General features: G+C 43.6%; 1 protein-coding gene across 4 annotated transcripts in view; it reads left to right on the top strand.

Moving 5' to 3' along the window:
* Positions 1-13,857, top strand: part of CFTR (CF transmembrane conductance regulator) — a 98,911-nt gene that overhangs the window by 25,767 nt on the left and 59,287 nt on the right. For 3 of the 4 annotated variants that reach the window (XM_060279579.1, XM_060279580.1, XM_035127373.2), the window contains exons 5-8: positions 3,045-3,134; positions 4,593-4,756; positions 6,824-6,949; positions 10,626-10,872. In XM_060279579.1, the coding sequence (XP_060135562.1) occupies positions 3,045-3,134; positions 4,593-4,756; positions 6,824-6,949; positions 10,626-10,872 (627 nt within the window). Of the gene's footprint in view, positions 1-3,044; positions 3,135-4,592; positions 4,775-6,823; positions 6,950-10,625; positions 10,873-13,857 lie in introns of those variants that run through there. The other variant, XM_035127374.2, reaches the window with a different exon arrangement.

Raw genomic sequence — 13,857 nt, 5'->3', positions numbered from 1 at the left:
CAATTAAATCCATGGAAGACTTGGATCCTAATAGTTGGCCCGCATTGCAATTGTGGAAACAGTCCAATGGTATAAAGAGACACCTTTTCAGATGCTGTTTATAACATTTCTGGCTGCTGTGTAATGTGCATGTGGTGTTTTTTATTATTTATTTTTTTGTTTTTAATATGCTTCCTTGTTGTTTGTTTCTTGATGTTATTGGGGTTTTTTTTGTTATTTATTGCGCAGCAGTTTGTGGACCTTGATTGGGAAAGAGATACTGTACACACATTTAACTAACTAAATAAATCATGCGCTGAGTTCATACTAGATGTGATTATTTGATCTGGAAACCAACCCTATGTTAACAGAACATTCTGTTTTTTTGAATCTATTATACCAGATTTTAGTTTAGACTAGTTTCCTATTTTATTGCATCTGTGATGAATTTCAGTGCGTTATAACCAGCAAAATTCTGCTGAATGGTTCACGCCACACCAGCAATGGTCTGACCATCCATAGGTACACACACTCCTTGCTCTCATTGGATGCACCGATTTCCTCCCTGGCTTTGCCCCTGTCTCAACCAGGAGCCTTGCATAATACCTGGTGCTAGGGGAGGGATGGCTGCTTCTGATGTTGTTTACCAAATGCTACCTTTAATATGAGTGTTCCCTAGTTGCACGTTGACAGGGCTGGGAAGGGATTTTATCTGCAACCCTCCTTGGCTATCTGGATGGTGAGAATTCCAGATAAACACTGGTTCCAACAAGGGCTAAGGTGAGAGGCAAGCCCAAGGGGCAGGCCAACGTCCAGGTCAGCAGACGTTTAGGCAGGGGCGAAAGGCGAAAGACTGGTCAAGGGGCAGGCCAAATTTCAGGTCCATGTAAGCTGACAGTCAGGCCCAGGTATAAGACCTGGTCTCAAGACATTGTTTCAGCAGCGTTCCAGCCTCCCATTGAGACTTTTTAGCCACCAGAACTCCACCCTGGACTCAGCTACTGTTGAATTAAGAGTAACGAATATGCAGCTAGGAAGCTCAAATCATACATATGACTGACACCCTTTTTTGGAAATTAAACCAATGTGCAGACTTTAATATTCAAAAACTTTAACATTGCAGAAACTTTTTGATGAATTAAAACATGATATTCACAGACACATGCTTCTCCAAGCATGGGCTCACAGTCTCTTCTTCAAACTTCCAAACAACTATATTTTCCTCTCTTTCCAGAGCTCAGCACTTAGCCTTCTGTATCTCAATTAGGCTGTGCCTTGCACCTGCTATGAGAGTCTTCCACTTTTACCTTCTCCTGCAGCTTCACTCCCTTTCTTACAAGCAGAGAAAAAAGTGCTCCAACACTCTATTCAACTTAGCAGTGTTCACAGTGGATTCTAAGTCATCTTGTGTCACATAAAATGGAGTCTCTCGTTCACTAGATACCTCAAATGTGACCAATGTCAGCCAATCACATGAAAACTACTTCTCTAGAATTCAGTTACCAACCAATCAAATATAAACACATACAGTAGTAATGCATACAACCATTTACAATTTTGGTGACTTAAGTTACTATACTTAACAGCCACAACCTCTTAGTTTCTGCAGAGACTACTCTTGATGAGAAGGGTCCTACTCTTGAGTGCCCTTAACTCACAAGGAGTCCTCTTCAGAATCTAAACATTCCTCCTGACTGTGAGGATGTCCGCCTGTCTTGAGGCACTGTTGCCTCCTGGGGGCTCGGGAGTAATTCTCCTGTAATTCAAAAGCCAAGCTTCCTTTCTGTGTGGAGGGACTTTTGCCAGTCCCGGCTTCTCCTTGGCTGTTTTTCTGAGCTGCTCCTGAGTTTCTGGTGGCTCTAGATAATCTTCCACCAGATCCTCAGAAGTGGATTTATATTGTGGGGGCATAACAACCACTGAATGACAGCCCCTCCACGAATATACTTCCTAGTGGTTAAACTAGAGGTACCAAGGCAGCAGGTAAACTGCTATAGTGTTTGATTCCTTGTCCCCAAATGTTTTTATTACATTGGAATCAGCAATGTAATTGCATGCCTTCCAAACCAGAATGGGAAACAATGGTTTGAAGTGGGTTTCCAATTTTGGGTAGAAAATGCTTAAGTGTCTAAGGCTCAGACCTGACAGCCGAAACAGGGTCTGGCTGTTGCACCTGAATCAGCTCAGTATAAGCGAATAATACAACATTGTGCCTTTGTTTAGTCGTTTAGTCGTGTCCGACTCTTCGTGACCCCATGGACCATAGCACGCCAGGCACTCCTGTCTTGCACTGCCTCCCGCAGTTTGGTCAAACTCATGTTCGTAGCTTCGAGAACACTGTCCAACCATCTCGTCCTCTGTCGTCCCCTTCTCCTAGTGCCCTCCATCTCCTAGTGCCCCTTCTCCTAGTGCCCTCCATCTTTCCCAACATCAGGGTATTTTCCAGGGAGTCTTCTCTTCTCATGAGGTGGCCAAAGTATTGGAGCCTCAGCTTCACAATCTGTCCTTCCCCTTCATGGATCAATGCCTTGTTATGATGAAGGGGCTTGAATAACTCAGAGAAGCTATGAGCTATGCCATGCAGGGCCACCCAAGATGGACAGGTCATAGTGGAGAGTTTTGACTAAACGTGATCCACCTGGAGAAGGAACTGGCAAGCCACTCCAGTATCCCTGCCAAGAAAACTCCATGGACAAATACAACAGGCATATATTGTGCCTTATGTAAATGCAATTAGAAATAGCAGTAGATGCATTGGGGAAAAGATCAGTATTTGCATGGTGATCGTATCAGAATATATTAGAGTGCGATAGATAAAATAAGCTCAGACTGAACTCATAAAACACAACAGGAAACCACATTTCAATACTGTGGGACTTAGTTTTGAGTAAACAAGCCTAGGCTCACACATTAATGCTTTCCTGTGTAGGAAGTAATATTCCATTGGCATTTACTAACATCTAGTTGATAATAGCTGTGTTATATGGTATTTGTGCTGCTTCATCTGAGTATTTGATGGTTGTTGTTGTTGTTTTTTAAAATCCTTTTTTGTTTTTGTTTTGCAGACCTTAAAATTATCAAGCAGAGTCCTTGACAATATAAGCACAGGACAACTTGTTAGCCTCCTTTCAAACAATCTGAACAAATTTGATGAAGTATGTTGGTGCTAATATAATCATGTTTACTGTGTTGCATTTCTTTGCAAGAGGATGGGTATTTTGAGATTCCAGGCCATTCTAAAGTGCTTTGAATCACTGGAGGGTGTGGTGAATTAGTTCTAGTGAATTGTGTGGCTTGAGCTAATTACAAAAAGCAGAAGAAGATAAATGTCACCGCATTAGGTGTGCTAGCACAGAGATATTACTCACACACTGCTTGGTTTGCGCCTCAACTCTTCTGGATCCAAGTGGTTCATTTATTTGTTTAAAATACTTATATTCCACCTCTCACCCCCTGCTATCTGATGTGTCTTATAAAGCAAAATACAGAGAAATATATGTGATAGCCAGTTCCCAGCCAGTTATCTTCTTTGGCATACTCTGTCATCAACATTCCTTCACACTCCGGTCCGACTAAGGGTGTGCCTGGCAATGTACCGCTGATTTACTGCTCGAACAACCACTATATGTACTTGTTTCACTGTGAATTTCGTACTTGACTAGGGGTGGATAATTATCGCTCAAGGCCATAACAGTTCTTCACTGCTATTCCCCCAAGGATGTTTGACAGACACAGTCAAAACTACTCAGGAGTGCAGTGTACCTAATTCTGCCCCCATGGGCAGAAATAATTGGATACAGGGCTAGCTCTATCATTAGACAAAGTGAGGTAAACTGCCTCGGGCACCAAAACTATGTATGCTACACAGCACGTCTTGATTCACCTAAACGAGGCTGCTGCTTCAGGTGGGGCGGAGAACACTATTGCTGTATCAGTGTTTCAGTAAGGTTTTATCGCCAGTCCAGCTGGTTTCTGTATATGGAACCGGGAGGTGCACACCATCTTGTCATTTGCCTCAGGCACCAAAATGCCTTAGGCCAGCCCTGACAGAGTATGAGTTTGAAAGGCAGAAGCCACCATTGTGCCTGGCATATTGCATAGGGATGACTGCTGTTCTTTTCATGCTAAGGGAAAACAGCAACAGCATGTTAGTGTGGGTGGAGTGGCACTGTGTTTGCAAGGATAGGGTGGCGCATGGCAGTAGTGAGGTCAGGGCCACTCCAGCCAGAGCTCCCTCAACACAAAACGTAATATGTGAATGAAATTATGAATGCATTTGTTCGGAAAGAGCCAGATCAAGATAGTGTGACTTGGGAACTGTGTGGGAAGGACTCCTTACCTCCTTCTCAAAGACTGGATATGGTTCAGTACAGGGGGGATAGAGAGTAGGCCCAGATTTGGGGAAAATAAACCTGGTCCAACCTCTTGTCCTGCCTGAGGGAATCAGTTCAGTGATGGACATGAGGTTGGAGAATGGGGATGGAGACTCAGGAGAATGTGGGGAAGAACTAGGAAAAAGCCTAGAACTCTCCACCCCCCCCCCTTGCCTGTTTTCTTTCATGTGACTATCTTTGCAAGCTACCAGTGAGCAATGCTGTGATTTTCCTCCCCAGGGTTTAGCTTTAGCTCATTTTGTGTGGATTGCACCTTTACAAGTCTTGCTGCTGATGGGACTTCTCTGCGAGATGCTGCAGGCCTCGGCGTTTTGTGGACTTGGTTTCCTAATTCTTGTTGCCCTTTTCCAAGCCTGGCTAGGGCGAATGATGATGAAATACAGGTGACAAAGCAATTGCGGGTATTTCTTTCAAATACTAAGGGTTTTAAAAGCTTGCTAATGACAGATTCTGAATAAAACCTGTCAACAATTTGCTATTAACAGGGCTCTCATATTGTATATGTTTATACCATATATTGGATCTTACATTTGGAGGGAATATCTTTAATACTTGTAAATTGGGGAATATTCCAAAGCTAGGCATGAACATACGTCCAGTTTTTAGAGGAACCAAAGTTTTCATATGCATTAATGATTGTTAATTCATTCAGCTATTGATTTACACATTTGCATATGATCCTTCTGTCAATGAAACCAATGTTGGTTTACAACATACAATGATGTCTTAAGATATTTATTCGTTAGGTTTCTATATTGCCCTTAATCTGAAGGTCACAGGGCAGTTTACAATATAAAGGCACAAAAATATATAGCATAATAACAAATACAAGTAACACCCCAATTAGGCAAAGGCCTGGAATAAGAGGAATGTCTAGACTGGGCTATGCTTTTCAAGTCATTCAAGTAGTACGCTGTTGAGTCATTAAGCCTGATCTGTTGAAACAAGCTTGAACACCAGTGTCTTTCCACAGTCTCCTGATAACTCCAGCAAGTTCTGCTGCCATAAAGCCTTCATCTGTTGATCCAGCTAGAACAAAGAGTCGTCAAGCATCATCAGCTCTGCCAAAATCCCCAAAAAACTATCAAAAACTCCTGTCAATGAGGGCTGGATCACAGTATTAGGAATCGAGGGCAGATTTTGCACAAACCACAACTTTACCCATGATTATATTGCCTCACTTTTCTCCATAATGGCAATAATAATCTACTTATATATTGGGGGGGGGGGGTTACAGAGGTGCATAGATGGAATGTTGGGGGTTGCCTTTTATATGTACAGGACACACACACACACACACACACACACACACACGAGAGCAATAGCTGCTACAAGCAGAAACAGGTGTGAATTATTATTTTTCAAAGAACAGATGTACTCTCAGTTCTTGCTGCGAATCAACACAGGTGCTTGATCTGTGAGGTTGGGTTTATCTATATGCCAGAGAAAGTTTACTGACGCAGGTAGCTATTCTAGGGGGGAAAAGGAACAGGGAGAGAAGAGGAAAAGATGCAAATTCAAGGGCTATTATATAATGTTACATAATGAACTTGCACAGTGACCAGGTGAAATGGCCATTGCAGAATGAGACATATGGGAGGTTGGTCCTGGTGAGGGAGGGGGAGCTATGAACCTCACCCCCCCCCCCGATGCAGTCAAACTATTGGTGATGGAGACAGTTATGGAGTGGAAAAATCAAATGGCCATCTGAGCTATAGAAGCTTAGAACACCTTGTGGACTTTAAAAAGAAAAGAAATAGTATTGAATGTGAATCTGTTGAAGAGCAAAAAATTGCTCTAAAATTTGGAGAGGGTCTCCTTGTTCCTATGAAGCAATTCTGAGGTTTTTTTGGATTTATCTCACCAGTGTGGTGTAGTGGTTAAGAGCGGTAGACTTGTAATCTGGGGAACTGGGTTCGCGTCTCCGCTCCTCCACATGCAGCTGCTGGGTGACCGTGGGCTAGTCACACTTCTCTGAAGTCTCTCAGCCCCACCCACCTCACAGGGTGTCTGTTGTGTGGGAGGAGGGGAAACGAGATTGTTAGCCGCTTTGAGACTCCTTCGGGTAGTGATAAAGCGGGATATCAAATCCAAACTACTACTACTCCTCCTCCTCCTCCTCCTCCTCCTCCTCCTCCTCCTCCTCCTCCTCTTCTTCTTCTTCTTCTTCTGGAAGCAAATGTGCCAAGTCTATCTTTTTACCTTAACTTGGAAGATAGTTATAATTTAGGTTTATTATCATGCACAAATTATAAAACCTGTAGGTCAGTAGCCATTTAATGCCCTGGTTAGTTCAAACTGGTGATGAGTTGGGTCCTTTTGGCAATTATATGCATTTCCTGAAAAACTCAGAAAATAGCTTCATTTCCGCCCAGGCTATGTCATGTTTCCAATGGTATCAAGAATATACAGATAGGTACTAAACATAACTGGGCTAATCTGTTTTACAGAGATCAGAGAGCAGGAAAGATCAATGAGAGACTTGTACTCACTGCAGAAATGATTGAGAATATACAATCAGTCAAAGCTTACTGTTGGGAGAATGCAATGGAAAACATGATTGAAAGTGTGCGCCAGTAAGTATTTGCCCCTCCAATATTGTCCATGTAATCTTTTTTCCTGTGGTTTTTTTTTTTGGTAGTTTCATTGAACAGGACATTTTTGCTCTTCCCTAAAGTTTAAATCCCCTGCAAAGGAGATAAATTATTTTAGCCCTGTTCATCCTATAATGAAATGTATTGGGCCATTTTGGGTTATGCATTTAAGCTGCCGGTCCAGCTATTGTGTTGCACATTTTACAAATTTAAATAGGAGAAATGTGATTCTTTTGGATGGCTGTGTAGCAAAGGCTTTACATCTAGAAGATAGAGCTGAGTTTATAAGGTACCGTAAATGGGGGGAAATTTAAAACAGTCATGATCTCAACCCCTATTTTTCTGCGGCTGTCAGGCTGTTTTCGAGGATTGAAACTAAAGCTCTAGAAAATATGTGATGGCCAAGGTTAACCTTTAAAATAAAAGCTTGAATTTTGGGATGCTTATCAGGGGTGGGGAACTTGTAGCCCTCCAGATATTGTTGGACTCCAGCACCCACCCACTCCAGCCAGCATGGCCAAAGGTCAGGAATGAAAGGAGCTGGAGGACCACAGTTTTAGCCATCTCTGGCCTACGTTATCTGACAGAACAGGAAAAATATTTCAAATTCCAAGAGGCATTCTAGTTTCACATTCCAACCCTGCACAAAGCTAAAACACACACACACACACACACACACACACACACACACACACACACACACTGTATCAGTCCTCGATGCCAACACCAAATGTTAAAATACTGGATAATCAGGCAACTGGATTGTTTTGTAGCTCTTTCACCTTGATCTATTGCATACGGAACTTAGGCAATTTGTTTCCTTAAATATTATATGGTTACTATGTGTTTTCCTTTAACCCCCCCCCCCTATTTGATATACAGACCTGATTGTGGTACTGGGTGTGTCCCTTCTCTGTTTTAGAGGAAAACACACCAGCCTGTAGGCCTAATGCCTGGCACACTGTGTACGAGTGTTAAATATGAGTAGCAGCAGTATTCAGTATTGCAGCGTTTGAGTTAGAATTAGCAGGGGCTCCAAATGTTTAGGAACCAGAAAGAATGGTACTATGTTAGAGCCAACTCAGAGAAAGGGAGTGAAGAAAGTTCAGTGCAAGCCTAGGATCCGGTGTTCCTTGAAATTATCATTTTCAGGTACAGAATGCAAGAATATGGTAGGGAAGGAGTAAGAAGAAGCAACACTTCTACTTTCATTAATCAATCATCAGTGTAACAATCCATATTGGATGCTTTAGCTTATCTTCAAAAGATGTACCGTAATGAAAAAAGGAGAGAGTAGCTGATTGATCTTTATTAATTTCAGATTTTGCTATAGATTTGGGACACCTCGCTTGTGAAAGTGGATCTTTTTGTTTTAAGAATTTAAGAATTATTTTCTGTTAATTCCCTGGCCTATTTCATTTTGTATTTTGAGAAACTCTGTTTGACTTTCCTTTTTTTGATTCTCAAAATTATTCATCAGCATATACTTCTGCTGTTTCACCCGTTAGTAGTTTCTTTCTGAGATTTCCACCTCAGCATTCAGCATGCAGGGCCGGCGCGTCCATTTAGGCGAACTAGGCAATTGCCTAGAGCGCGTAAATGGAGGGGGCGCTGGGCAGCCTGCCCCGCAAAACCCCCATGCCACCACTGCCCTCCCACGGCGCGCGCTCGTGCTCCTCCTGCCTATGGAGGGGACGCTGTGAGCTCTTCAGCGGCTGCAATGAGCGAGCGGTGGCGGCGGCAGCGCCCGTAGCTGAAGCCTTCAGCTATGGGTGCTGCTGCCGCCGCTCACTCACTGCCGCTGCCGCTGAGGAGCTCACAGCCTGCCCTCCATAGGCGGGAGGAGCACGAGCCAAAAGCAGTGCTCAGCGCCCTCCCCCCTATGGAGGGGATGCTGTGAGCTCCTCAGCGGCTGCAGCAAGTGTGCGGCGGCAGCGCCCGTAGCTGAAGCCTTCAGCTATGGGCGCTGCTGCTGCTGCCACCGCTCACTCGCTGCAGCCGCTGAGGAGCTCACAGCGTCCCCTCCATAGGCGGGAGGGCCCTGAGCTCTGCTTTTGGCTTGCACTCCTCCCGCTTGTGGAGGGGACGCAGCGGCGTTGTGCGTGGGCCACGACGCATGCGTCATGACGCATGTGCCGGGGTGCCAGAAGCTGATTATGCCTAGGGCACAAAAAGCCCTAGTACCGGCCCTGTCAGCATGCCTAGATGGAAGCACATCCCACTGATTTCACGTGCTCCCCAGAACATGTGTGCCGTTTCTGACTGGGAACTGTTTATTCTGACTCTAACCATTAACATATATAGGCTGTAATCTGCATAGTGTCTCCCCCTTTTGAAATCCTATCAAAGTCATGATTTTAGCTGTAAACTAGAGACAAAGAGTTGTCCTTTCCCCACCCCAGTGTGCATTCGGTTCCAGCTGCCAGGACTCAGTTTGGTTTGCTGTCTTATTGGCCATGCAATGGATTCTACATTTCCCCAGTCTGGTTTAGTGTTGGAGATCTCTTCCATTCCCATGCCAAGCCATGTACAGGCTAGGGGCTCTCTGGGAACTGAATCCCAAATGCAGCCCTGATGATGTATGTGTTCACTGAATGATTAACCTCTTATTGCTACGGTGCTTCATTGGGGTAAAGGGTGCTCCAAAGCTCAACCCACGGCTGTCACTTTATTGCACTATTGTACAATACAGAGATTTCTGAGAGTCTGGAGTATAACAAGCTGATAAAGAGCTTCATAATTTCCAAAAGTGCTGCAGATTTTGATGAAGCAGTCTATCCAAGCATGCAGAGTTACGCAGCTGTTCCTTGTCCTTATTAACATCTGCATCAGGACTTTTTTTGCTTTTAAAAATTTCATTGTGAATGCAGTTTTCTCCTTTCCCCCACACTTTTATTCAGAATTGCATGATATTTGTGCTTCTTTGCTGACCTACCCTATAGAAGCAAACCAAGAAGATAACTAATAAAAATTCTCAGCTTATTTGGACCATAGTTAGTCTGTCGTCTCTAGGTCTAGAATCTCTTCAAAACTGCATGGCGGATGCAGTATAATCACTTGCAAGAAAAAGAAACAGAAGAACAGGGAAACGAAACAGCTTTCATCATAGTCACATTGTGTAAAGACATACCCGGATTTTTGCAGAAAATGTCACACTTGCCCTATCCACAAACTCTTTGGGCTATGATATTTTCCTAGCAATTTGTTGGCAGAACACATACAAATAACATTGCTGTCATAGTTTGCTATCACCCAGATGGTTGCTATAGAAGCCTACTAGTTTTAGGGATTTCCCTTGTCTCCAAATGTACAGCTCTGATTTAACATACCTTTTCATTGAAGTGTTGACCTGTGCAAAATGTGGTCTGAATGCTTTGGATATAGGTTCAAATTCCTATCCAAATTCTTGGATGTAGGTTCAAATTCCTAAGCTCACTAGGCATTCTTGGGCCAGTCACTGTTTCACAGCTCAACCTACATCAAGGGGGTACCTTATACCGAAGGATTGGTTGTTGCACTTTCGTGCCACCCTCATTCACATTCTGAGCTAAAGCTGTTTCCCAAGCATTTATTTGCAGCCCCAGCTGCTTCTGCTTTTAGGGTGACATACCTTTCCCCAGGTATAATGACTTCCACATTTTGCTTTTCTCTTTGACAGACCTGAACTGAAGCTGACCCAAAAAGCTGCTTATGTGAGATATTTCAATAGCTCAGCATTCTTCTTCTCTGGATTTTTTGTGGTGTTCTTGGCTGTGCTTCCGTACGCACTGATCTACGGAATTAACCTCAGGAAAATATTTACCACCATCTCATTTTGCATTGTTCTTCGAATGGCAGTCACTAGGCAGTTTCCTTGGGCTGTGCAGACATGGTATGATTCTCTTGGAGCAATAAACAAAATACAGGTACAATACATAAACCCAGTTCCCTGCAGGAATAGAAGCTAATCCTTTGTAGTATATTATCTTGCTAATTTATCAGCGAAAGTACATTGCAATATTTTATTGCACTTCATTAAATGCTATTCATAGAAGCCGTTTTGATGTATTTCTTCACTGTTGTTATGAGGAAAATGTTGATTGACTGAGGTCATTGCTGACTTCAGCTGCAGTTCTCCAAATGTTTGCTCAGACAGCCTGTTGAGAGTCAATGGGATTTACTTTTTTCACGTTTATAGAAGATTGCAGCCTGTATCTGATGCATGTAAAGCACATTGAGTTCAATGAGGCTTACTTCCAGGTAAGTATGTATAGGACTGCAGCATGGACCAGTTTGTTTGGGGCAAGAAAAAGTCCTCAGTATATAGTGCTACTTTGTAGGGGAAATCCCTTTCATCAAAGTGGGAAAAAACAGTCTACTGTATAGTGGTTTCAATTGGAAAGTCAAGTTAACTGCTAGACCTCTTTAGTCTTGTTGCCCCATCTCTTTAGATCAGAGGTTTTCAACCTTTTTGAGTCCACAGCTCCCTTGACCCACTACATTCTTTCCATGGCACCCCTATGGGGCTCAGGAGCCCAGTTATGTCACCCCTTGTCTGCAGAGCTGGCAGCCTCTCTTCCTTTTTCGAACATTTTCCTTTGTGGGGTGTTCCCTCAGCCTCTTCTCCCCTCTCCTTGGCAGTCTTGCTGCCACCCCTGCCCTTCCAGTGGCACCATTCACCTGCAGAGCTTATAGCCAGGGCTTCTGCAATAAACAGCTGTTCAAGCCTTTGGGAGGCAGAGACGCGAGAGAGCATCAGAGGAGGGAGAGAAGGAAAGAGAGATAGAGGCCAGTGTTGCCTGCGCCACCCCTGACCCCCAGGGTGCTATGACACACTGGTTGAAAACCACTGTGTTTAGGTGGTCAGGTGTATTACTTTCATAGAGAAGCGAAGCACACAATGGATGTTTCTAAGCCCTCATCCACTTAATTCTTTATATCTGTGGCTACATTCCTACATCCACACAAGCTACCTCAACTTTTGATGTAGAAGCAGTATCTGCTAAAGGTTCTTCAATCGCTACCTCTCAAGCAGTCTTCACTCCTGACCTTATAGTTACAGGGGTGCTTGGTCTTACAGGAAAGCATAGCTATATTGTACATAGCAGAAACCTGGGGGAATGGAGAGTGCCATTGGGACGCTGTCATCTCTATAAGAAGGACAGGCAAAGTTGTACTGGAGATGGTGTCACCCTGTATGTCAAAAATGGTCCAATAAGCTAGAAATCCCAAAAGGGTCGGACTCCTCAACAGAATCACTGAGTGGTGACACCAGATTTCCCATGGGCGTCTTACCATCACTGTGATAACCAGATGCTGAACTAGATGATCCAGCAGGGCTTTACTTATGTCCAAACCACTGGGCCTCTCTTGGGCTTCCAATCGGAAGATGAGTGGTTCGAATCCCAACAATGGAGTGAGCTCCCATTGTTCTGTCCCATCTCCTGCCAACCTAGCAGTTCAAAAGCACACCAGTGCAAGTAGATAAATAGGTACTGCTGTGGCGGGAAGGTAAACAGCATTTCCATCACGGTGTCCTGTTGCACCAGAAGCGGTTTAGACATGCTGGCCACATGACCTGGAAAGCTGTCTGTGGACAAACGCCGGCTCCCTTGGCCTGAAAGTGAGATGAGCACCACATCCCCATAGTTGCCTTTGACTGGATGTAACCATCCAGGGGTCCTTTCTTTATCTTACCTTTTACCTTTTACAGTACTTATGTTGACTATCTAGCCTCCAAGAACTTTCTTTTGCTTTTGAATATTCTCATCATGATATCTGACTAATTTCCTTTTTTGCAACTATGCATTATGACATTTATGAAAGCACCTGTGGAATAAGTAAAATGTACCAAGCTGGGAAGAATAGCTCAGTTTTTCTTCTTCTCAACCAGCATCAAGCCTCTTTATCTCCCCTCCAGTGCCCATTGTCTCCTGAGTATAGTGACAGCCCATGCATGACTGAAACATTTTCACACCCCACCCCACCACATCCATCGACAAAAATATACGGCATAACTGGATCCTGTGCATATTTACACAGAAATAAATCCTACTGTGTTCAACAGATCTTATTCCAAAGTGTGTGCACATAAGATTATAACAAAACCAAAAACAAAAGCCCCTCCTAGCTCTCATAGACAAAAAAGGAGGTGACAGATTAGAGAGAAATGATCACACAGAAAGTCAGGGAGGTCACTGGCCCATTCTACCCATTCAAAGCATAAAGGCAGGGAGTGGGTTTGCTGCTGCCCTCCAGATGTTAGAACAAAAAATCCCAAGCAAACAAAAAAACAGTTTGCCAACCCTAATAAAATAAAAATGAATGAATGCTTGGAGCACGTGCAATTTTGCATTTTAAGCTCACTTAAGGCAATATGGTGCATTATGATGGCCTTGCAAGCAGTGACACAAATGCTTAGAACCATTGGGGGGGGGTGTTGCAACCCCAATGAGGGTTCTGGAATCCATGGCTAATGGTGCCACTTGTTTAACTTTGGGCTGGCCTATGTCCACAGTAAACGTTCCTGTCCTACGTAACCTTGGCTTGCCCTGTAACCCCTGGAAATGACCATTTTCTTTGTGGTGTGACTTGCAAAAAGAGAACCAGCTGACTCATTTAACAATTATACGCTCCAACTCTGTTTTGGAAACGGTTTTTCAAACTTAAAGTGTTTTTATTTCATTAAAGGAAAACATAATTGTTGAGATCATTTTTGTTTAAATAGCCGTGCCCACGGGCATCTGAGGACAGGCATGTGACAACCAGATATTAGAAGTCTAGATCCAGGGAAGTTCAAAATTCATTTCAGGATTAAACCAAGATAAAATGATGGGGAGAATGTGGAATGTGCAATGCCGCCATCTCTGTGCACACACATTACATTCTAAGCATTTACAGGCTGAAACAAC

This window comes from Zootoca vivipara, chromosome 10 (assembly GCF_963506605.1).
Source record: "Zootoca vivipara chromosome 10, rZooViv1.1, whole genome shotgun sequence".
In the NCBI taxonomy this organism is placed as follows: domain Eukaryota; kingdom Metazoa; phylum Chordata; class Lepidosauria; order Squamata; family Lacertidae; genus Zootoca; species Zootoca vivipara.
Note: the sequence above shows the minus strand (reverse complement) of the source record. Positions and strands in the feature narration are given on the sequence as shown.